This window comes from Lithobates pipiens, unplaced genomic scaffold (assembly GCF_037356315.1).
Source record: "Lithobates pipiens isolate NorthernLeopardFrog02 unplaced genomic scaffold, aLitPip1_a1.2 Scaffold_25, whole genome shotgun sequence".
Lineage (NCBI taxonomy): Eukaryota > Metazoa > Chordata > Amphibia > Anura > Ranidae > Lithobates > Lithobates pipiens.
Genome location: NW_027507787.1, coordinates 228443522 through 228467916, shown reverse-complemented (window position 1 = coordinate 228467916; position 24395 = coordinate 228443522). Strand labels below are relative to the sequence as shown.

At 43.1% G+C, this 24395-nt stretch overlaps 1 protein-coding gene across 1 annotated transcript in view; it reads right to left on the bottom strand.

Moving 5' to 3' along the window:
* Nucleotides 1-3249: 3249 nt before the first annotated feature.
* The window catches only part of LOC143930013 (killer cell lectin-like receptor subfamily F member 2), a 29955-nt gene continuing 8809 nt past the window's right edge, over nucleotides 3250-24395 (bottom strand). Inside the window, exons 2-6 of the mRNA XM_077453918.1 lie at nucleotides 24224-24325; nucleotides 10998-11075; nucleotides 9279-9430; nucleotides 3656-3777; nucleotides 3250-3562 (exon numbers count right to left, since the gene is read on the bottom strand). Of these exons, the coding sequence (XP_077310044.1) occupies nucleotides 3439-3562; nucleotides 3656-3777; nucleotides 9279-9430; nucleotides 10998-11075; nucleotides 24224-24325 (578 nt within the window). The 3' untranslated portion in view covers nucleotides 3250-3438. The remainder of the gene's footprint in view (nucleotides 3563-3655; nucleotides 3778-9278; nucleotides 9431-10997; nucleotides 11076-24223; nucleotides 24326-24395) is intronic.

Below are 24395 nucleotides of genomic sequence, written 5' to 3'. Positions count from 1 at the left end.
GTCCTCATTAACATGGGGACAAACTGCTTTGGGGTGGGGGGGCCACAGTTCACCCCCTGCCCCAAAGCACCCACCCCCCCATGTTGAGGGTATGCGGCCTGGTACGGTTAAGGGGGGCGCTCATTCGTACCCACTCCCTTTCCTGACTGGCCATGCTGCGTGCTCGGATAAGGGTCTGGTATGGATTTTGGGGGGACCCTCATGCCATTTTTTGGGCATAGGGGGTTCCCCTTAAAATCTATATCAGACCGAAGGACCTGGTGTGCTCTTAGAGGGGAAACCGATGCCGTTTTTTTATTTAAAATTTGGCGTGGAGTTCCTCCTTGAGATCATCAGATCACAAGTCGCACGCCAAAGTCGGATCAGGCAAGATGGCGATCTGACTTTGATACCACTTCAATCATATTCAATGGGCTGAAGCAGGACCAAAGTAGTGCAGGGAGCATTTTCAAAGTCGGATCGACTTGTGTCGGACCAGTTAAGACGGCTCCCATAGGGAAACATTAATTTTCACATGTCATGCGACATGAGCTGCTAATGTGACTTGGCACAGTGGTGTAGAGGTTAGCACTCTTGCTTAGCGGTAAAATGGTTCAAATTCAATGACACTACCTGCCTGTAGTTTGCATGTTCTTCCTGTTCCTGCGTGGATTTCCTCTGGGGACTCCTCCCACACTCCAAAGACATGCTGATAGGTTAGTTGGCTTCTGTCTAAATTGGCCCTAGTATATGAATGTGAGTTAGGAACAATAGATTGTAAGCTCCTTCTATATGTAAAGCACTGCATAAATTGATGGTGCTATATAAGTACCTTAAATAATAATAATAATGACTCCATTGTCTGTACAATTTTTATTTATTTAATTATTTTTATACAAAACCCACATGTTTCAGTCATTTTGGGCTACCTTTATGGACCTTTTAAAATAAAGCCACACAATAAAAACTTGTTTTCATGATTTATGGTGTGATTATTTAAAAAAAAAAAATGTATACATATGTATACGGATGGGGTGTTCCAGTTGCAGACCAAACACATCGAAAGAATACACTCTCTCTATCTGTATATATATACATATATATATATATATATATATATATATATATATATATATATATACATTTATTTATATATATATATATATATATATACATTTATTTATATATATATATATATACATATATATATATATATATATATATATATATATGCAATTAAAATAATTTAGGAAGATAATACACAATACGAGAATTGTTCGTTTTTTTTTTTTAATAAATAATTTTTTTGATAATCTATACTTTTGCTCACATTTCTTTTTTCATGTTTATTTGGAACTTTTCATTCATGTTTACTAAACATCATTCTCGAACACTGCTTCCGGGTCATCGACTATTTCCGCTCATGGGTGCTAATGTTCGAGAGATATTTTACTGACGACCGTCACACCAACGAACAGAATATCGTTCATTGTCAAACGTTACGACGCAATTTTTCCAATCAGACTTTTTCAATCGCAATATTCATATTGGGTATTATTTGTTGGCCAACAACGAGTAGAAAATCGGCCGATCGTTACCTAAATAAATTCTTTTGTCCTTTTTTTCACACAAATAGAGCTTTCTTTTAGTGGTATTTAATCACCGTTGGGTTTTTTATTTTTTTGCGTATTTTTGAGTATGGATGGGTGAGCATGCAGAGTATGGATGGATGGGTATGCTGAGTATGGATGGATGGGTATGCTGAGTATGGATGGATGGGTATGCAAACTATGGATGGATGTGCATAGTATGGATGGGTATGCAGAGGATGGATGGATGGGTATGTAGAGTGTGGATGGATGGGTATGCAGAGTATGGATGGATGTGTATGCAGAGTATGGATGGGTATGCTGAGTATGGATGGATGGATGGATGAGTATGCAGAGTATGGATGGATGAGTATGCAGAGTATGGATGGATGAGTGTGCAGACTATGGATGGATGGATGGGTATGCAGAGTATGGGTGGATATGCAGAGTATGGATGGGTATGCAGAGTATGGATGGATGGATGGGTATGCAGAGTATGGATGGGTATGCAGAGTATGGATGGATGGGTATGCAGAGTATGGATGGATGATGGGTATGCAGAGTATGGATGGGTATGCTGAGTATGGATGGATGGATGGATGGGTATGCAGAGTATGGATGGATGGGTATGCAGAGTATGGATGGATATGCAGAATATGGATGGGTATGCAGAGTATGGATGGATATGCAGAATATGGATGGGTATGCAGAGTATGGATGGATGGATAGGTATGCAGAGGATGGATGGATGGATGGGTATGCAGATTATGGATGGGTGTGCTGAGTATGGATGGGTATGCAGAGCATGGATGGATGGGTGATGGATGGGTATGCAGAGTATGGATGGATGGATGGGTATGCAGAGTATGGATGGATGGGTATGCAGAGTATGGATGGGTATGCTGAGTATGGATGGATGGATGGATGGGTATGCAGATTATGGATGGGTATGCTGAGTATGGATTGATGGATGGATGGGTATGCAGAGTATGGATGGATGGGTATGCAGAGTATGGATGGATGGATGGATATGCAGAGTATGGATGGGTATGCATGGCTGAGAATGGATGGATGGATGGATTTGTCACATATCAGCGCTGTGGGCACTACACATACAGCCCACAGCGCTGCTGCCACCGATCTCTCCCCTCTCCACTCACACTGGACGGAGAGGAGAAAGAGGAACCGGATATCATGCCGGTTTGTTTACATGGGATAGCTCTATCATTTGACAAAGCAATTATGTGGTAAATGGCCACTATCAGTGGCCGTTTTTCATGATCCATCACGGATGTGTTTGGGTGCATAGTACGCCCTCCCAGAGTTATGCAACCGCCTTGTAGCCGTCATTCGGCTATGGGCCGGTTGTTAAGCGGTTAAAGTGCCATGCTCCCAGCAGTCAAGGCTCTCTTTCATTTGTGCTGAAGAAGACATTATTCACCAGTGGTGGCCCGAAACTGAAAGGCGTAGGTGCGCCGCCCCACTATCCATGCGTTCGGCCCCCAAATCTACATGCAGGGTGCTGGACACATGGATTCCATTGTTTTGTTTTTTTAAGCACATGATTAGAGCCTGAGGCTCTAATTGGCTTTGTGTGACAATGGCAAATTAATATTCACTATTATCTTCCTCATTCTCTTTCTGGACAATCTTAGCTTTTCGCCCACCCAAAAAAAAAAAAATATTGAGCACCAGCTGCCATTGTTATTCACTGCAAAAAAATAAAAAATACAACAACTGTTGCCATGTCCTGGATTTCACAATAAAGAAGTGGAAGTCTTAGCATTTAGACTGTGAGGATAAAAGACATTGGAAGTCATCTTCTTGTATTATGGATCAAGGAGGGTGTTGGTATGTTGGGAGGAATCTGTCAGATCTTCAGGGCTCTTCTCTGACATATCCAGTTTTGTTTGGATTGACAGTCATCACTATAATATCCAACAGTTGCATGCATTTGTATACAGTCCCCTGAAGTGTCTCCTAATATCTGGAATCTGTGAAATAAATAACAATGAGGAGTTATGAATATTTATTGTTTTCTGGATGAACATCATTCATATTCTCAGTGTAGATGAAGAGTCACTTACAGGCCGGTATTATAGAGGTGACCGTCCACCCATCTCCATCCATCTCCATCTCTGTACAGACCAATCCAGAACATATCCATTGCTTGTCCTGCTTGTAGTCTGCTAAATCTTTTTATAAACTCCTAGGAGAACAAAACATTGTGTGTCACAATCCATCCACAGACATCAGACACACACATTGGATAGAAGTCATAAGATCTGTCTATTCCATTTCTACAAAAGTTGATGATCCATAAAGTGGAAGTTCCGCCAATTTCCTCTTATATGGGTCTGAGAAGGTGCAGCACAACCTCCCCCCAACCCACTATCTCCATATATCCCAGGCTCTGCTTTCCCTCCTATGGGTCCAGAACCAGCACGGCGGGTGTCTGGTGGTGGACCGGAGGTAGATGAGGACATATACACCATCTGATCTCCCCTCACAAGGATTTCATTACAGTACTTCCAGTATCAGGGTGTCCTTCCTTCGGTTACCGTGGGAAGAGAAGAAGTTGGTGAGTCAGGATGAGCCGAACACCTCCCTGTTCGGTTCGCACCAGAACCTGTGAACAGACCTAAACTTCGTGTGAACTTTAGAACCCTATTAAAGTCTATGGGACTCGAACGTTCACAATCTAAAGTGCTCATTTTAAAGGCTAATATGCAAGTTACTGTCCTAAAAAGTGTTTGGGGACCTGGGTCCTGCCCCAGGGGACATGGATCAATGCAAAAAAAAGTTTTAAAAACGACCGTTTTTTCAGGAGCAGTGATTTTAATAATGATTAAAGTGAAACAATAAAAGTGTAATATTCCTTTAAATTTCATACCTGGGGGGTGTCTATAGTATGCCTGTGAAGGGGCGCATGTTTCCTGTGCTTATAACTGTCCCTGCACAAAGTGTAATTTCTGTTACATCAGAAGGGGGCGGGGTCACCCATACGTCATTGCGGAACCCCTGGCTTCCCTCACTAGCGTCAGAGGGGGTGGGGTCAGGTGACGGGTGGCCCCGCCCTCCCAATATAAGAAACGTCAGGCGCTGGGATCCCCGCAGTGTCTCCTCAGTGGAGACAGAAGACGGATGCATGGATGGACTGTGCTGGACTGAAAATCACCCGTCGCTGGATCCGATCAGCCATCGCTGGACCCCGGAGAGATGATCATCCGTCGCTGGATAGCAAGAGTGGATTACCACCGCTGGAATCTTTTTAAAAAAAAAAATATTTTTAATAAAGGAATTTTTCAAAAGTGTGTTTGTCTTATTTAACCATTTTTTACACTTTATTTGTGAAATGGTAGGGGTACTTTTGTACCCCCTTACCATTTCAAACAGGGAGGGGGTAGGAATCTGGGGGTCTCCTTGTTAAAGGAGGCTTCCAGATTATGATAAGCCCCCCGCCCACAGACTCCCACAACCACCGGCCAGGGTGGGGACATGGTGCTTTGAGGGGTCACAGACCCCCAAAGCATCCTCTCAATGTTGAGGGCATGTGGCCTGGTACGGTTCAGGAGGGGGGGGGGGCGCTCTCTCGTCTCCCCCTCTTTTCCTGCGGCCTGCCAGGTTGCGTGCTCGGATAAAGGGTCTGGTATGGATTTTTAGGGGGGCCCCGTATCAATTTTTTTTAAATTTGACGCGGGGTTCCCCTTAATATCCATACCAGACCTGAAGGGTCTGGTATGGATATTTAGGGGGATCCCCACGTAAAAAAAAATTTTTTAATTTGACACGGGGTTCCCCTTAATATCCATACCAGACCTGAAGGGCCTGGTAATTGAATTTAGGGGAACCCCACGCTTTTTTTTATTTATTTTTTTTATCAATGAATGAATTGTCGGCTCCCAAAATACAGAGAACACCCATTGAGTGTTCTCTGTCTTAGGGGGAGCCGACAATTCGTATAGCAGCGAGTGATTTTAAAAGACCTTTTTTCCTGCAGAAATTACACTTTGTGCAGGGACAGTTCTAACCACAGGCATACTATAAACACCCCCCAGGTACGAAATTTTAAGGAATATTACACTTTTATCACATGGTGACCCCGCCCCCTTACGATGTCATAGTCCCCATGTGACATCAACCCATGTGACCAACCCATGTGACATATACCATGTGACCCCGCCCCATTGTCACTATATAAGTGACCGCACAGCGTGGCTCTGGCATTCCGGCCGGAGAGAGCGACGTGTCAACATCTCCTGGAGAAGAACAAGAAGAACAAGAAGAAGAACAAGAACGGAAGTCGGCGGCGACAGCGGCGACAGAAGACCGGGCCACCGCCTGTAAAAGAGCTACAAGAAGGCGCGGTGGCCCGGCAGAAGAACCGAAGGCGGCGACAGAAGAACGGAAGGCAGCGGCGACAGAAGACCGGGCCACCGCCTGCAAAAGAGCTACAAGAAGGCGCGGTGGCCCGGCAGAAGAACCGAAGAGGGGGACAAGACCCCCGAAGTCGGGAGAAGAGGCCGGCGGCGGGGAGGAAGAAAGCCGGACTCCTCCGCTAGCAAAAGAGCTACACGAAGATAGCGGAGGAGTCCGGCGAGAAGACCCCCGAAGACGGAAGACCCCCGGAGCTGTGCAATAAAATATTTTTTCCCTGTGTTGTGTTTTTTTTGTACTTTATTTCACAGGTGAATGGGTAGGGGTACATTGTACCCCATACTCATTCACATAGGGTGGGGGGCCGGTATCCGGGGGCCCCCTTCTTAAAGGGGGCTCCCGGATTCCGATAAGCCCCCCGCCCGCAGACCCCGACAACCAACGGCCAGGGTTGTCGGGAAGAGGCCCTTGTCCTCATCAACATGGGGACAAGGTGCTTTGGGGTGGGGGGGCCGCGCGGCCCCCCCTTCCCCAAGGCACCCCCCCATGTTGAGGGCACGCGGCCTGGTACGGCTCAGGAGGGGGGGCGCGCTCGCTCGCCCCCCTTTCCTGGCCGGCCGGGTAGCGTGCTCGGACAAGGGTCTGTTGTGGACTTTGGGGGAACCCCCACGCCGATTTTTTTCGGCGTTGGGGTTCCCCTTTAAGCCCATTCCAGGCGGCGGAGCCCGCGACGTCTCCTTCGCGGGCCCCGCCTACCTGTACACGCGCTCGAAATGGGCGGATTTGCCTCCGCCTTACGTGGGCGAGTCCGTTCATTTCAAAAGTTGAGCGGACTGTTTGGTAAACAGTTCGCTGAAACAGTCCGCTCGTGTGTGGGCAAGTCCGCTCATGCAAATTTTGAGCGGACTGTTTGCCGAAACTGTTTGACGAACAAGGTTGGGCGAACAGTCCGCGCGTGTGTACGCGGCCTTAGAGTCGAACATGAGTTTGACTCGAACTCGAAGCTCATCCCTATTGGTGAAAATGACCTGTGCTTCATCAGCTTCATTGTGATCCATAGGTGATATTAGAGGTCTAATAGACGCCCAAGGGGACCTATCACTTCCACTCTGTTATTATATACAGTAAGTGTTGTGTTAGCCCCTACTGTATATAAGAGTAATAATGTAAAGTGATAAAAAAAAGCTTAAACAAATTACCGTGGCCTATAATGAATAAAAATAACACCCAACTTTTTTTTAAGCTCCCCACCCCCACAAACACATGATGTGTGCACTTACATGCAAAAACGTCCATACTGGAAATATTGTCCTGAACATTGAATTGAGAGCCATACTTTTTTGTACGGGGGTCCTGTACACTCCAAAGTCCAGGCCCAGAGTCACCCCCCCCCCCAGACTGGGGAGCTTCCTCAAAGACCCCAACAGCCTATTACTTAATCTCCCAGTTCTTCCACCCGACAACTCCTTCCCAACTGGGCTGACTCTGGGTATTTCAAGGAGTCCTGCCCCCTGCCAATCCTAGTTGGGGATTGGTCAAGGTTCCCTGAGACACCCCAGACAGTTCACTCCCACTTCCCCTCCTCTCTTCTAGAATCCTCTAAAAGTAAGAGGGAGGTGACAGGGAATGAAACTGTCTGTCAGTCAGCTCTACTCTAGGCCACTCTCAACCCCACAGATCAAAACAAACAGGCCTAGCTGGATTTACCTGCACTCACACAAAATCCTACTCCTAGCACCTACATAAAGTAAAGGGTGCTACACAAAGGAACACAGAGATCACAAAGACAGGAAATCACATCACAACCATGAACTTCCACAAGATAATAACACATTAATGTAAGTATAATGCCCTGTACACATGGTCAGACTTTCCGACGGAAAATGTGCGATCGGATCGCGTTGTCGGAAAATCCGTTCGTGTGTGGGCTCCATCTGACTTTTTCCGTCGGAATTTCCGATACACAAAGTTTGAGAGCTGGATCTAAATTTCTGACAACAAAATCTGATCTTTTTTTTTTTGCTACACTGAAAAAAGTGAAAAAAAAAAGTATTATTGATAAAAAAAATAAAAAATGAGTAATAAATAAAAAAATAAAAAAAATCAACAGAAAAATAATAGCTAAAAGAAGAAGGAGAAGAATAAGTTACTTATGGCTGATTAAAAGTTATGAAAGGGTTAATAATGAGTTAAATAGTAATACATTCAATAAACGTTTTTTGTAATGTTTGTATTAATTGATGTAATTTGCAGATCAAAGGCCACATTGCCGGGGCCAATGTATAGTAAATCCAATGAAACAAAAAATTGTTATGTTATATTTACTCAATGACATTGCAGACCATCTTATCATAATTTTACACATTCTTTTATTGCATTCTGATAGCCACTAATTTACGGTAATTGTGGCAGGAAGCTGAATGTAAGCCCTTGTACACAAGGTCGGAGATTCCGACAACCAAATCCGTCGGAGTAATTCCGACGGATTAATTCCGGAAGAGGTCCGGAAGTGATGTTGCATACACACGGTCGGACTAAGTTGACGGAAAATCCGATTTTACATAACGTGATGACGTTATTTTGTTACGACGGGACTACGTTCAGGCTAGTAGCCAATAGCTTTGGTCTAGGAATTTTGACTGAGCATGCGTGGCACTTTGTCCGTCGGAGTAGGCTACACATGATCGGAGTATGTCCGATCGGAGCATTTTGTTGGAAAATGTTACCGTCAAGTTGGAAAAATTGGTCCGACGGATATTCCGACAGAAACAGTCCGATGGAGACCACACACAGTCGGAATATCCGACAAAACGGTCCGATAGGAAACATTCCAACGGAATCTCCGACCGTGTGTACAAGGACTAAGAGATGCATCCTAAAAACATTGTTATAGTATTTTGAAATACATTTTTTAAGTTCAAAATCCTCAAGTGTGTACCTACCTAAACCATCCAACTGATTTACATCCATTTAGGCATGCCCTTGTATTACATAATTGTAGGTAGATCGTCGCAGTCCTAACAACCCATCAGTTGTAATTCTAAACAAATGTAGTCAATTTGTATTACCATTGGTTTTAGGACACAAAGAAGAAGTAACCATAATTCCACCCTGAGTTGAAATCAGGAGATCCCAAAATACATTAAATAGAGGGTCTTTATAGTGCTACTTATGGGGGATCAAATGTATAATCATATCAATACACATGTCATAGCGTGATCTCATCTGTTCTGGTCATTCCTGTATAATAAACATGCAGATGCCAGAACAATGGAGTAGAACTTCTCTGCGCCTGTCCATCCATCTCATATCTATTTCCATACTATATCATACCTCCTGTCCCCGGTCCTTTATGACCAGTAGATCGGCTCCCAACTCTTCACACACTTTGCGGCTCTCCTTCCATGTTCTGTATCCTCCACCAGATGAAATGTTATAACAGTTCTCTCTGTGCCGCAACCAACCACCAGGACACAACGTACACTCTATAAGAAAATGTTTTCATTGCTTTTAACATTCACATATATTCATAATATAGTGATGGGGAGGAGGATCTGGACTTCTAGGTGATCTATTCGGATAGCCAGTGTGGGATAACAGGCAGATCTCTGATCATTCAGGAGCCTCTGGAGGGGTCTCTGGAGAGGTATGATGAGAGAGTAGAAGATGGAAGTGCCAATCCACTGGTATGTGTCCTGAATAAATGTATTCATCTTTTTTATATATATATATATATATATATATATATATATATATATATATATATATATATATATATATATATAATTTTTTTATTTTTTTATTTTTTATTTAGTGTTTGAAATTGAAAAAGTACAATAAGAGTGAATAGAGTTTGTTCAACAGTATCAAAGAACAAGAACCAGGAGATACTGGTGCATGAATACCATAGGATGCAATAAAATAGGCAATACAATATGCAAGAAATATAAAGCGTTCCTGCAAAAGTCGTAGTGTTAAGCTTCTTGCATGGAACGTGGAGAGAAAACTAACACATAGGTTGGAGGACTCTCACCAAAAGAATAATACATAGGAAGAACTATAACCAAAGAAGAGTGTTAATGAGGATGGAGTTCTGGCCATAGGCCTAGCAACAATAGATAAGGAGACAATAAAGAGAGGATGGGGGATATAGCGGGAATGGGTCTTCTATAATAACTTAGTGTCATGGGAATAAGGTCCACTAGTCTGGAGGGTAATCTGGCCGAATAAATCATGGATATGCAGGGGGCTGGACTATTAATTTGCCCGGGGAGTTGGTCAAATCTGCTCTCAGGTACCACTCTGTGTACTGGAAAGTATGCATTATCTTTCCATAGGAGAGAAGACATGCTCACAGTAGGAATGCCATCTGGTAAAGGATTTGTTCATATGGGAATAGTCTTGCTTTTCAGTGTCCAGTTTCTCCTGGTAAAGGATCATTGTAAGATCTGTCTTAACTGCGGTAATTGTAGGCGGAGAAGAGGATGTCCACACCTTTTAATATGGTCTTGTTTTATTTATCTTTATTTAGTCTTTGAGGTTCTCCTTCTTCAGGGCTGTATAAAGCTGAAATTTTAATGGTAATGGATATAGATAATTGACGAGGCAATGGATATATATATTTGTGAAGGATTGAAATGTGCTCCTGCCAAACCACTTACCCTAAGTGCATTGAAGCCATACCAGAGTTCTGTCAGTCTAGATTTCAGATTTTTCATTTTCTAGCCCCAATAAGGCAGAACCTTTAAATCCTTGAGATGTGCTTATGAATTTTGTTGAACACAATGATAAATAAAACTTATTCTGGACACATACTGGGGGATTTGATGAGTTCATCATTTAACCTCTCCTCATTCTCACCTTTAAGGCAGCCATGTTTCTGATTGATGGCTGATAGATAAAATGGTTGGCAACTCTCTGATGTACATTACTAAGCGGTTGTGAGCTGCCCTCCTTCATTTTGCCTTTAAAGGCCCATTTCCTCTTCCTGTAGGTTATTCCAGTTATTCTCTGCTTGATAAGATAACATGACTAGTAGAAAATGGGACATACCGGCAAGTTCCTCACTGGTGTTCACACAAAGCTGCTTCTTAATTTCCATCATCCCGATCTCCCCATCACGGACCTGACCTATAAATAAGGAAATCAATGGAAAAATAAAATGTTTTGTAGGAGTTATTTAATGTTTATATTCACTTGTGTGAAATACGTTTGTCATATATGTCTTTTAACCAAGAGAAGTCTCTGATCTCACTTTTCTCCAATGCAGTTAAAGCTATACATCTTGGTCAAGGACCTCCTTAGCATATGATTGGATGGTGAAAGAACCACAGCTCACTGATGAGGTCATGCCTTTTAGCCCTTGTACACACGGTCGGACATTCCGACGGAAAATGTCCGATTGGACCGTGTTGTCGGATAATCTGACTGTATGTGGGTTTCATCTGATTTTTTCCGTCGGAATGTCCGACCAACAAAGTTTGAGAGCTTGATATAAAAATTTTCTGACAACATGATCCGATCAGAGTTTGTCCGATCGTTTGTAGAGAATTCCGATCCGACAAAGTGCCACGCATGCTCAGATCAAATTCCTAGACCAAAGCTATTGGCTACTAGCCTGAACGTAGTCCCTTCATAACTAAATAACGTCATCACTTTACGAACGATTGGATTTTTTCCGACAACTTTGTCCAAACGTGTGTATGCAACACCAGTTTCGGACAAAATCAGTCGGAAAAAATCAAACGGATTTTGTTGTCGGAATGTCCGACCGCGTGTACAAGGGCTTAGACTGACACCACTGTACATGAGCCTGATGGTCTCACAGTTTTGCCCTAAGGGGGGGTAGGGGGGATTATAGGCAGCTAATATAAATACAGATCTTGGTACTACTGTACTTGACTTTACCCCCTTCATGACCAGGACTTTTTTTCTATTTAGTACTGCGCTACTTTAACCACTTAAGGACCGCCGTATTGCCAATGTACGTCATTACAATGGCACAGGCAGGCACAAGCACGTACATGTACGTGCCTGCCTTCCAGCGGGTGGGGGGTCCGATCGGACCCCCTCCCGCTGGATACGGCGGTCCGTTTCCCTCCAGGAGCGATCCGCGATGAGGGGATGGCCGTTGGTTTCTGGCCACCCCCTCTCGATCGCTCCTGGCCAATGACGAACTTCCTCCCACTGTGTATTGTTTACACAGGAAGGAGGAAGCGATGTCATTCTCCTTGGGGCGGTCTTTTTGACCGGACTACGAGGAGAAGACTAAAAGTAAGTGCACCAAAACACTACACTGACACATAGGTACACATAGGTACACAAACCCCCCCGATCCCCCCCCGATCGCCCCCGATCCCCCCCCGCCCCCCCTCCCCCCCAGTCACAGTGTCACTGATTGCATTGATCATTTCTTTACTGATCAATGCATTCAGTGTCAGTTGTAAAAGTAAAAACTGTCAGGGCAGTTAGTGTTAGGTCCAGGGTAGCCCCCTATCACCCCCCAATAAAGATTTAATCCCCTGATTGCCCCTAGAGTTAACCCTTTCACCCCCTTTTGCCAGTGTCACTAAGCGATAATTTTTCTGATCGCTGCATCAGTGTCGCTAGTGTCGCTAGGTAGCTAGTTATTTTTTTAGGTTCACCGCCAGGTTTTTATATCGCTAGGTACCCCGATATACTACCCAATAATGGTTTTAACATCCTGATTGTCCCTAGTTAACCCTTTCACCCCCTTTTGCCACTGTCACTAAGCGATCATTTTTCTGATCGCTGCATTAGTGTCGCTACTGTCGCTAGGTAGCTAGTTATTTTTTTAGGTTCACCGCCAGGTTTTTATATCGCTAGGTACCCCGATATACTACCCAATAATGGTTTTAACATCCTGATTGCCCCTAGTTAACCCTTTCACCCCCTTTTGCCAGTGTCACTAAGCGATCATTTTTCTGATCGCTGCATCAGTGTCGCTACTGTCGCTAGGTAGCTAGTTATTTTTTTAGGTTCACCGCCAGGTTTTTATAGCACTAGGTACCCCGATATACTACCCAATAATGGTTTTAACATCCTGATTGCCCCTAGTTAACCCTTTCACCCCCTTTTGCCAGTGTCACTAAGCGATAATTTTTCTGATCGCTGCATCAGTGTCGCTACTGTCGCTAGGTAGCTAGTTATTTTTTTAGGTTCACCGCCAGGTTTTTATAGCGCTAGGTACCCCGATATACTACCCAAAAATGGTTTTAACCCCCTGATTGCCCCTAGTTAACCCTTTCACCAGCGATCACAGTATAAGTGTCACTGGTGACGCTGGTTAGCCAGTTAGTTATTTAGGTTCCCCGTCAGGTTTTTATATAGCGCCAGGGACCCCCATATACTACCTAATAAAAATTTGAACCCCCTGATTGCCCCTAGTTAACCCTTTCACCACTGATCACCGTATAAGTTTTACGGGTGACTCTGGTTAGTTTGCTTTTTATAGCATCAGGGCACCACCATTTATTACCCAATAAAGGTTTAACCCCCTGATCACCCGGCGGGTGATATCAATTAGGTTTTAGGGTCACGGCCTGCGTCGCCCCAGGCAGCGCTAGGTTAGTGCCAGTACCGCTAACACCCACGCGCAAAGCATACACCTCCCGTAGTGGTATAGAATCTGAACAGATCAATATCTGATCTGATCAGATCTATACTAGCGTCCCCAGCAGTTCAGGGTTCCAAAAAAACTCATTGTTAGCGGGATCAGCCCAGATACCTGCTAGCACCTGCATTTTGCCCCTCTGCCCAGCCCACCCAAGTGCAGTATCGATCGATCACTGTCACTTACAAAACACTAAACACATAACTGCAGCGATCGCAGAGTCAGGCCTGATCCCTGCGATCGCTAACAGTTTTTTTGGTAGCATTTTATATTTAAATCCGGAAGGCAGTGCTTGGTTTTCGGGGTCCTGTACGTGGCTAGGCTCCCAAAAAGTCCCCCACATGTGGTATCCCCGTACTCGGGAGAAGCAGCAGAATTTATTTTGGGGTGTAATTTGACTTCTGCCCATAGCATGTGTGAGCAATATATCATTTAGTGACAACTTTGTGCAAAAAAAAAAAAAGTTTGTAATATTCCCGCAACTTTTGGCAAAATATAAAATATTCCATGGACTCAACATGCCTCTCAGTAAATAGCTTGGGGTGTCTACTTTCCAAAATGGGGTCATTTTGGGGGGGTTTTGTGCTATTTTGGCATTTTATGGCCTTCGAAACTGTGATAGGTAGTGAGGAGTGAAATCAAAAATTTGCACCCTTAGAAATCCTGAAGGTGGTGATTGGTTTTCGGGGTGCCGTGCGCAACTAGACTCCCAAAAAGTCCCACACATGTGGTATCCCCATACTCAGGAGAAGTAGCGGAATATATTTTGGGGTGCAATTCTACATATAACCATGGCATGTGTGAGCAATATATCATTTAGTGACAACTTTTTGTAAAAAAAAAAATTTTTTTTATTTTTTGTCATTATTCAATCCCTTGGGACAAAAAAAAAAAATATTTAATGGTCTCAACATGGCCCTCAGCAAATAGCTTGGGGTGTCTACTTTCCAAAATGGGGTCATTTGGGGGGGTTTTGTGCCATCTTGCCATTTTATGGCCTTCAAAACTGTGATAGGTAGTGATAGGTAGTGAGGAGTAAAATAAAAAATGTATGCCCTTAGAAATCCTGAAGGCGGTGCTTGGATTTCGGGGTCCCGTACGCGGCTAGGCTCCCAAAAAGTCCCACACATGTGGTATCCCCGTACTCAGGAGAAGCAGCATAATGTATTTTGGGGTGTCATTTCACATATGCCCATAGCATGTGTGAGCAATATATCATTTAGTGACAACTTTGTGCAAAAAAAAAAAAAGTTTGTTATATTCCCGCAACTTGTGGCAAAATATAAAATATTCCATGGACTCAACATTTTGGCATTTTATGGCCTTCGAAACTGTGATAGGTAGTGAGGAGTTAAATCAAAAATTTGCACCCTTAGAAATCCTGAAGGTGGTGATTGGTTTTCGGGGTGCCGTGCGCAACTAGACTCCCAAAAAGTCCCACACATGTGGTATCCCCATACTCAGGAGAAGTAGCGGAATATATTTTGGGGTGCAATTCTACATATAACCATGGCATGTGTGAGCAATATATCATTTAGTGACAACTTTTTGTAAAAAAAAAAATTTTTTTTATTTTTTGTCATTATTCAATCCCTTGGGACAAAAAAAAAAAATATTTAATGGTCTCAACATGGCCCTCAGCAAATAGCTTGGGGTGTCTACTTTCCAAAATGGGGTCATTTGGGGGGGTTTTGTGCCATCTTGCCATTTTATGGCCTTCAAAACTGTGATAGGTAGTGATAGGTAGTGAGGAGTAAAATAAAAAATGTATGCCCTTAGAAATCCTGAAGGCGGTGCTTGGATTTCGGGGTCCCGTACGCGGCTAGGCTCCCAAAAAGTCCCACACATGTGGTATCCCCGTACTCAGGAGAAGCAGCATAATGTATTTTGGGGTGTCATTTCACATATGCCCATAGCATGTGTGAGCAATATATCATTTAGTGACAACTTTGTGCAAAAAAAAAAAAAGTTTGTTATATTCCCGCAACTTGTGGCAAAATATAAAATATTCCATGGACTCAACATTTTGGCATTTTATGGCCTTCGAAACTGTGATAGGTAGTGAGGAGTTAAATCAAAAATTTGCACCCTTAGAAATCCTGAAGGTGGTGATTGGTTTTCAGGGTGCCGTGCGCGACTAGACTCCCAAAAAGTCCCACACATGTGGTATCCCCATACTCGGGAGAAGTAGCGAAATATATTTTGGGGTGCAATTCCACATATAACCATGGCATGTGTGAGCAATATATCATTTAGTGACAACTTTTTGTAAAAAAAAAATTTTTTTTTTTTTTGTCATTATTCAATCCCTTAGGACAAAAAAAAATAAATATTCAATGGGCTCAACATACCCATCAGCAATTTCCTTGGGGTGTCTACTTTCCAAAATGGGGTCATTTGGGGGGGGGGGGGGTTTGTACTGCCCTGCCATTTTAGCACCTCAAGAAATGAGATAGGCAGTCATAAATTAAAAGCTGTGTAAATTCCAGAAAATGTACTCTAGTTTGTAGACGCTATATCTTTTGCGCAAACCAAAAAATATACACTTATTGACATTTTTTTTACTAAAGACATGTGGCTGAATAAATTTTGCTTTCAATGTATGACTAAAATTTAGTTTATTCGATTTTTCTTATAACAAAAAGAAGAAAATATCTTTTTTTTTCAAAATTTTCACTCTTTTTCCATTTATATCGCAAAAAAAAAAAATCGCAGAGGCAATCAAATACCATCAAAAGAAAGCTCTATTTGTGGGAAGAATAGGACGCAAATTTCGTTTGGGTGCAATATTGCATGACTGCGCAATTACCAGTTAAAGCAGCGCAGTGCGAAATTGGAAAAAGACCTCTGGTCCTTAAAGCGGGAGTCCGCCGGGACTCCGCGTTTTTTTTTTTTTTTTTAAGTCAGCAGCTACAAATACTGCAGCTGCTGACTTTTAAAATAGTGACACTTACCTGTCCAGCGCGCCCGCGATGTCGGCACCCGAAGCCGATCTCTAGATCGACACTCGAGTGCTGCCGCCGCCATCTTGGGTATGGGAATCAGGAAATGGAGCCTTTCGGCTTCATTTCTCGGTTCCCTACTGCGCATGCGCTAGCCGCGCTGCGCAATGAGGACGGTCCCCGCTGCCTCTGGGATCTGTGTGTTTCCCAGCAGGCAGCGGGGCACTTGCAGAAGGGGGCGGGCACTTGCGGAAAGGGGCGTAATGTACGCCCCTTTCCGCAGAGAGCTAGCCCGGAAGTGGGTGCAGTTACCTGGATTATCCAGGTAACTGCACCCCCCCCCTGAAAGGTGCCAATTGTGGCGCCGGAGGGGGGGGAGGAATCCGATGAGCGGAAGGTCCATTTTAGGGTGGACCTCCGCTTTAAGGTGTTTATTGGTCCGGGGCTGAAGTGGTTAACTGCATGTACATCATTTTTTTTCACACAAATTGAGCTTTCTTCTGGTTGTATTTGATCATTGCTGTGTTTTTAAATTTTCTTGCGATATAAAGAAAAAGACCAAAAAAAAAAAATATATATATTTTTTACATCTTGTTTCAAAACATATCCAATAAACGAAAAAAAAAAAATAATCTGTTGGCCAAAATGTATTCTTCTACATGTCTTTGATTAAAAAAAAAATCCCAATAAGCGTTTATTGATTGGTTTGCGTGAAAATAATAGTGCCTACAATCTATGGTATATATGCTGGAATTATTTTTCCATATTTTTTTATACTACTAATGGCAGTGTTCAATGGCTTATAAAGGGACTGCAATAGTGCAATGGGAAATCTGACACTAACTGACGCTGGGAGGGAACTGACTAACTACCACTGACATTGCCAGTAGGGATGGACGAACGCTTCGGCCTAAGCATAACTTCGGACCGAACTTTAATTGTTCGGCGAAAACCTAAACACACGAGTCATTCAACCATTTGTCCCCCCCCCCCATCGAACCGACCACAATGCATTGCGGCACTGAACAGTGCATTGCAAGCCCTGATTGGCTGAAGCAACGAAAGCTTCAGCCAATCAGGGAACAGAGCCAATGCCATCTTAAGAGCATTATAGGTCTCCGAGCAATACAGTGCACTGGGGCCCTGTCTACACAATCACGCACCCCAGGACTTATGGAAGGTAATAAAACACAGTATCCCAAGACCAGTAGAAGGTAAAAAAAAAGTACCCCCTGGGACATGCATAAGCTAAAGGAGCTGGCAAAGGTAATAAAAAAAACAGTACCCGAGGACCTGTGAAATATAAAACAAAAAGAAAAAAACAGTGCCCTAGGACCAGAATAACCATACACATTTTAATCTGAGCACAATCTACTTTAGACCTACTAACAACTATAGGTCTCTATAGGGCATGTTTGATACAGATTGGTTCGTTTACGTAGGCCCTCATAATTACATAGTTTTGATCAATCTAAAACTGTATAAAAACAGTACAGTTGGATCGCAAAAATGTATGGAGCATCCTATCAAAGTAATAAACCAATAGTGGGGATTGGGATGGAGAAGGAGGCTGCTGTTACCAGGAAGTTGTTTGTAGGAGAAAAGCGCACTAATATTCAAGGATCCTGGAGGCTGGATTACTGGACAGAAGAACAGAAATGTCAAGTATCAGGGTTTTTTTTGTTGTAATTTACCCACTCTTGCCACTGCCACACTATTTTCCCAGTAAAACAACTGCTTTATTTCTTGATTTACCTACCATTTCCTGTGGCAGAGGCAGGAAAAATATCCAACCGCAGGTTGGCGGGAGTTGTAGCACGCTGGCAGCGCTGCTCTCCTTAGAGAGACTGACTCCACGCCCCCCCCCCCCAGAGCAGGGAACTTGAGCATGCAGTCGACGTGGCGGACTACAACTCCCATAAGCAACAGTGGCAGGCCATCTCACATGACGTCACATGACAGACTGACAGTCAGTCAATAATGAGTCGGGATTCAGCGGGCGGAAACTCAGACAGCCGTGGCACAAGCCATCGGCCAATGTTTTGGTTATCCAAACAGACATGCTTGGTCGCTGGGCAGATGGGGCCACCCAGGCAAGTGGGGCCCCCGGGTAACTGCCCAGCGTGCCCAGATGAAAAGACGGCTCTGCACAGAGCACTGTCAAAGTCATGATTGGACATTTTCATCATGAATTTATCCAATCATGGCTCATTCCCGCCCCACAGTATAAAAGTATTCTTTCAATGGCAGCCATTTTCAGTGTGATTTCGGCATGGAGAGAGATAGAACAGGGCTTTGTTCAGTGCTATTAGTTTGTTAGTGTGCTATACTGTGCTATTTTGCTTCAATTATCAGTGTAGACTATTAGTTTAGTGTCAGTCTAGGGATAGTGTAAGTGTAGTGAGGAGGACCATTATTCAGCTTTGCTTAGTGTGCAGCTAGAGTAGGGACAGCTCAGATAGTTTCACTGTAGTGTAGTGAGACCGTGTCATTCATACATACATTAGTGTAGAGTAGGGATAGCTCAGATAGTTTCAGTGTAGTGTAGCGTAGAGTAGTGAGACCGTGTCAGTAATATTTATATTAGTGTATAGCTAGAGTAGGGACAGTTAAGATAGCATCAGTGTAGTGACAGTTGAACACCAGCTATTTGATTGCATTACTGCCAGTTTAACGCCATTTACTTCTCTGTGGGTTACTGCCAGTTTAACGCCATATAGTTTTGTGTGCGTTACTGCCAGTTTAACGCTATTTACTTCTGTGTGCGCTACTGCCAGTTTAACACCATGTTGTTTTGCGTGCTTTACTTCCAGTTTATCGCCATATACTTTTGTTCATTACTGCCAGTTTAAGGCTGAAGGCTGCAGTGTGTGTGAAGCAAGCCGAGAGCTTAGAAGATTTCCTTGTTTGTGGAATTGATTCCCCCTGACCCTCCTGGTGCACTGGGCTCCCTTTGCCTCCTGGGATATGTGACATGTAATGACGCACCATTGGGAGGCATGCGGGATAAACCCAGAACAGCTGGCAGCCTATCAATAACATTGCGGTGAAACATGGTGGCGGGAGATAAAGCGTGCCAGAAGAGAAGACACCTGGACAGGGCTAGATTTGCTGGGTGGGTAAGTATCTAAAATATGCTGAACTTACCTTGAGGTAAATTTGGGATCACAAAAAAAAAATGGAAATGGGAAGGGGAGGTGGAGAGTGAATATCCACCTATCTTATCTTATCTATGTCTTTTATATCTGTTTAAGGTTCTTCTTTAAAGAAAGTAATATATGTGAATCATCTTAATTTGTGAATCAAATAAGGAGAATTGATTAAAAAAAAAAAAAACGTTATGCCAATTTTTTTTTACATATGATATAAGAAAACATTTTTCAGGAGATTTACAGTAAATATGTATTTATTTTGTCTTTGATTCACCATTTTAAACTTAAAAAAAATAAAATCATTCACTATGTCTAATTTTGACATTTGTTTTACAATGCATTCCATAAACACTTTTCATGTCAAATATTTATCAGCTGCAAAGAAAAAAATTGCAAAATTATCTGTAAAAGGGAACATATAATGATTCGGAGTCAACTTTATTGTAAAACTTTATATATACAGTGCCTTGCAAAAGTATTCACCCCCCCCCCCTTTACTTTTTACCTACTTTCTTACATTACAGCCTTTAGTTCAATGTGTTTTTTAATCTGAATTATAGGGGATGGATCAGAACACAATAGTCTAAGTTGGTGAAGTAAAATTAGAAAAATATATACAAAAACAATTTTTCAGAAAAAAAATAATTGATAATTGGCATGTGTGTATGTATTCACCCCCTTTGTTATGAAGCCCATAAAAAAGCTCTGGTCCAACCAATTACCTTTAGAAGTCACATAATTAGTGAATTGATGTCCACCTGTGTGCAATCTAAGTGTCACATGATCTGTCATTACATATACACACCTTTTTGAAAGGCCCCAGAGGCTGCAACACCTAAGCAAAATGCACCACTAACCAAACACTGCCATGAAGACCAAGGAACTCTCCAAACAAGTAAGGGACAATGTTGTTGAGAAGTACAAGTCAGGGTTAGGTTATAAAAAAAATATCCAAATCTTTGATGATCCCTAGGAGCACCATCAAATCTATCATAACCAAATGGAAAGAACATGGCACAACAGCAAACCTGCCAAGAGACGGCCGCACTCACAGACCGGGCAAGGAGGGCATTAATCAGAGAGGCAGCACAGAGACCTAAGGTAACCCTGGAGGAGCTGCAGAGTTCCACAGCAGAGACTGGAGTATCTGTACATAGGACGACAATAAGCCGTACGCTCCATAGAGTTGGGCTTTATGGCAAAGTGGCCAGAAGAAAGCCATTACTTTCAGCAAAAAACAAAATGGGACGTTTTGAGTTTGTGAAAAGGCATGTGGGAGACTCCCAAAATGTATGGAGGAAGGTGCTCTGGTCTGATGTATGGAGGAAGGTGCTCTGGTCTGATGGGACTAAAATTGAACTTTTTGGCCATCAAAGAAAAAGCTAAGTCTGGCGCAAACCCAACACATCACATCACCCAAAGAACACCATCCCCACTGTGACCACATGGTGGTGGCAGCATCATGCTGTGGGGATGTTTTCCAGCAGTCAGGACTGGGAAACTGGTCAGAGTTGAGGGAAAGATGGACGGTGCTAAATACAGGGATATTCTTGAGCAAAACCTGAACCACTCTGTGTGTGATTTGAGGCTAGGACCTTCCAGCAGGACAATGACCCCAAACACACTGCTAAAGCAACACTTGAATGGTTTAAGGGGAAACATGTAAATGTGTTGGAATGGCCTAGTCAAAGCCCAGACCTCAATCCAATAGAAAATCGGTGGTCCGACTTAAAGATTGCTGTTCACAAGGGCAAACCATCCAACTTGAAGGAGCTGGGGCAGTTTTCAAGGAGGAATGGACTCTTAGAGACTTATCCAGAGCTGTGATAGCCGCAAAGGGTGGCTCTACAAAGTATAGACTTTAGGGGGGTGAATAGTTATGCACATTGACTTTTTCTGTTATTTTGTCCTATTTGTTGTTTGCTTCACATTAAAAATAAAAAAATAAATCTTGTGGGCGTGTTCTTTAAATTTAATGATGCAAATCCTCAAACAATCCATGTTAATTCCAGGTTGTGAGGCAACAAAACACGAAAAAATTCCAAGGGGGTGAATTATTTTGCAAGGCACTTTATGCAGTATGTACATTCTTTGTTTTTTTTTTTAAAAAAACTGTTAAAGAGTAACTCCACTTTGGGGGAAAAAAATAACAAATACAGAAAAAATAATATAGAGTATACAATTGCAACACAAGTCATATTGCAAGTGAATGTTATTAAAAATTACCTTTTCTTATTAATCTGCAGCTCTGTAATTTTCTGTAAATGCAATATGGCCACCTGGAGGTGTTCTGTACTCAGAATGTGTACAGAATACCCCCCATAAACATAATTTCCTGCTTGTGTGATTGGCTCACCAATTTACCCAGAAGTCTGCACTAAGTCAGATTTCAGGCATCCCCTGGAACAAAAATGTAATTTTTGGTGAGATAGGAAATCACGGCTAAAGGGATGCAAGCACAACAGATTTACTGATTAGAGGCTTGCAGGTGCACAGCTGATTGGTAATTATGAAATCACTTCCCTTTCACATGGACACAAACACAGGGATTTCTTCAGAATAAAAAAGGGTAGGAATTTGCAACAAAGTTTTATATTTTGTTAATACATTTTGCAAACATGTAATTTTTCTCCTTCATTGATGTACGCTGATGAGGCTGCACTGATGAGCACCGATAGGCTGCACTGATGGGCACTGATAGGCGGCACTAATAGGCAGCACTGGTGGGCACTGATGAGGTGGCATTGGTGAGCACTGATGGGTGGCATTGAAGGGCATTGATAGGTGGCACTGAAGGGCACTAATAGGTGGTACTGAGGTTGCACTGGTAGCTGGCACTGATGGCCACTGATAGATGGCAGTGATGGGCACTGATGGGTGGCAGTGATGGGCACTGATCGGCAGTGGTAGGTGACACTGTTAGGCAGCACTGCTAGGTAGCACTGATGAGGCACTGATTGGCACCACTGGTGGGCATTGATAGGTGACACTCATGGGCATTGATAGGTAACACTTATTGCTGGGACCTACGCACTCATTCGTGGTACTGTGTGGGCACTGGCAGGTGGCACTGGAAGGCGGTATTGATGGGAACAGATGAGGCAGCTTCAGCTCTTCCTCTTCAGGACCGATGTCCCTTGCACTGAAGCTGGTGATTGGCTTTTCTCTTCACGAAGTAAGCATGAGGAAAAAAAGAAAACGATTATCGATCTTCTGTTTACATCATGTGATCAGCTGTCATTAGCTGACAGCTAATCGCGTGGTAAGGGATCGGATCGTGATCTCATTGACTCAGTGATCACAGCGTGCGCAAAGGGGAGGATGTCTATTGACGGCCTCATGGCAAAGCAGATCCGCGCTGTAGCTGTCATTCGGCTATAGCCCACATCTGAAGGAGTTAATATATGACAAAGGATTCACAGAGGACTATGGCTTAGCTAGAGACAGCACTTCAACAGAAACCTGTTTTCAGTCATGCTGCCTCTCACTGAAACCTCATACTGGATGTTATGATAAGGGAGAGCCATTGTTTTGTACTTTAACTTGAGTGTGTACATTTCAGCTAAAGCTATTGAGCTATTGTTCTCTGTACCCAACACACTTTTTATAATACATGCTAAGGAGACAGGGAAAATATGTGAAAAGGAGCCTAGAGCTTTACCTGTAGGCTGGATAAAAGACCACATAATTTTATGCAATAGTTTTAATCCTATTACTTTAATCTTTATATTTTAGTCCTGTCCATAACAACGAGAGAAATATGTACAAAACTTTTATACACTCCAATATAAAGGATTAGGGTACTTTTGGTACATTATCTTATTATTGAATTATAGATATTTTTGTGCAGTACATATAGTGATTGCCTTTACCATATGTAGCACCCTGGAGTTTAGGCAGGGATGCTCCTCACAAGTTAACTTGCCAGGAGTAGTCAACCTGGTCGATTGTTAGAGATCCATTGATTTCTCCCTTTTGGCCTTATTGCACTTCTACCACTAGGTGGCCGGGTACTTGGAGGTACTAGCTATGATACAGCTACTCAAAGACAGGTTATGGGTATATGGGGTATCTCAGCCAATGGGCAGGGGTTTTCTTGGATTCCTTGGCCTCCTGGGAGAACCTATATATTTGGGTGGAGTCCGGTGATTTATGTCCTGTGCCACCTGGACGGCTGTCTGGGTGGACATGTGTCGTGTTGCCCCGGGCTGCTAGGCCAGAGATTGGGCCTAACCCGAGGGCATCTGGCTGCTAAGCTGACTGAGGCCTATCCAGAAGCAGGAGAGCAGTGTGGGGTTGGGATTGAACCTGTCAGTGGTTGAAGGTAGAGGGGAAGCTGTTGCCACAAAGCACATATTAGAATTTAACATGTTAAAGAACTTTATAAATAAAAAAGTAAAAAAATAAATAAAAAAAAAAGACAAACTAATCCTGATGATCTTTATGTCCCTCCAGCAACCAGATTCTATATTCCATTAGACAGTTTGATAGAAACAGGTCCAGAAAATGTCCCTTTCTTATGGATTGTGTCCACCATACTGTATAACTTACCTAGCACTTCAATAATACGGATGAGGATGATATTGGATGCCACAAGGAGAGTTATAATGACCCCTTTCCAGGAAGGCCGCCAGAGTTCCTTCTCACATTTACCTGTAGAGATTATCAATAAATTATTCATTAATAACAGTAGGATAAAACCCTTCCTGCTTTATATTTCAGA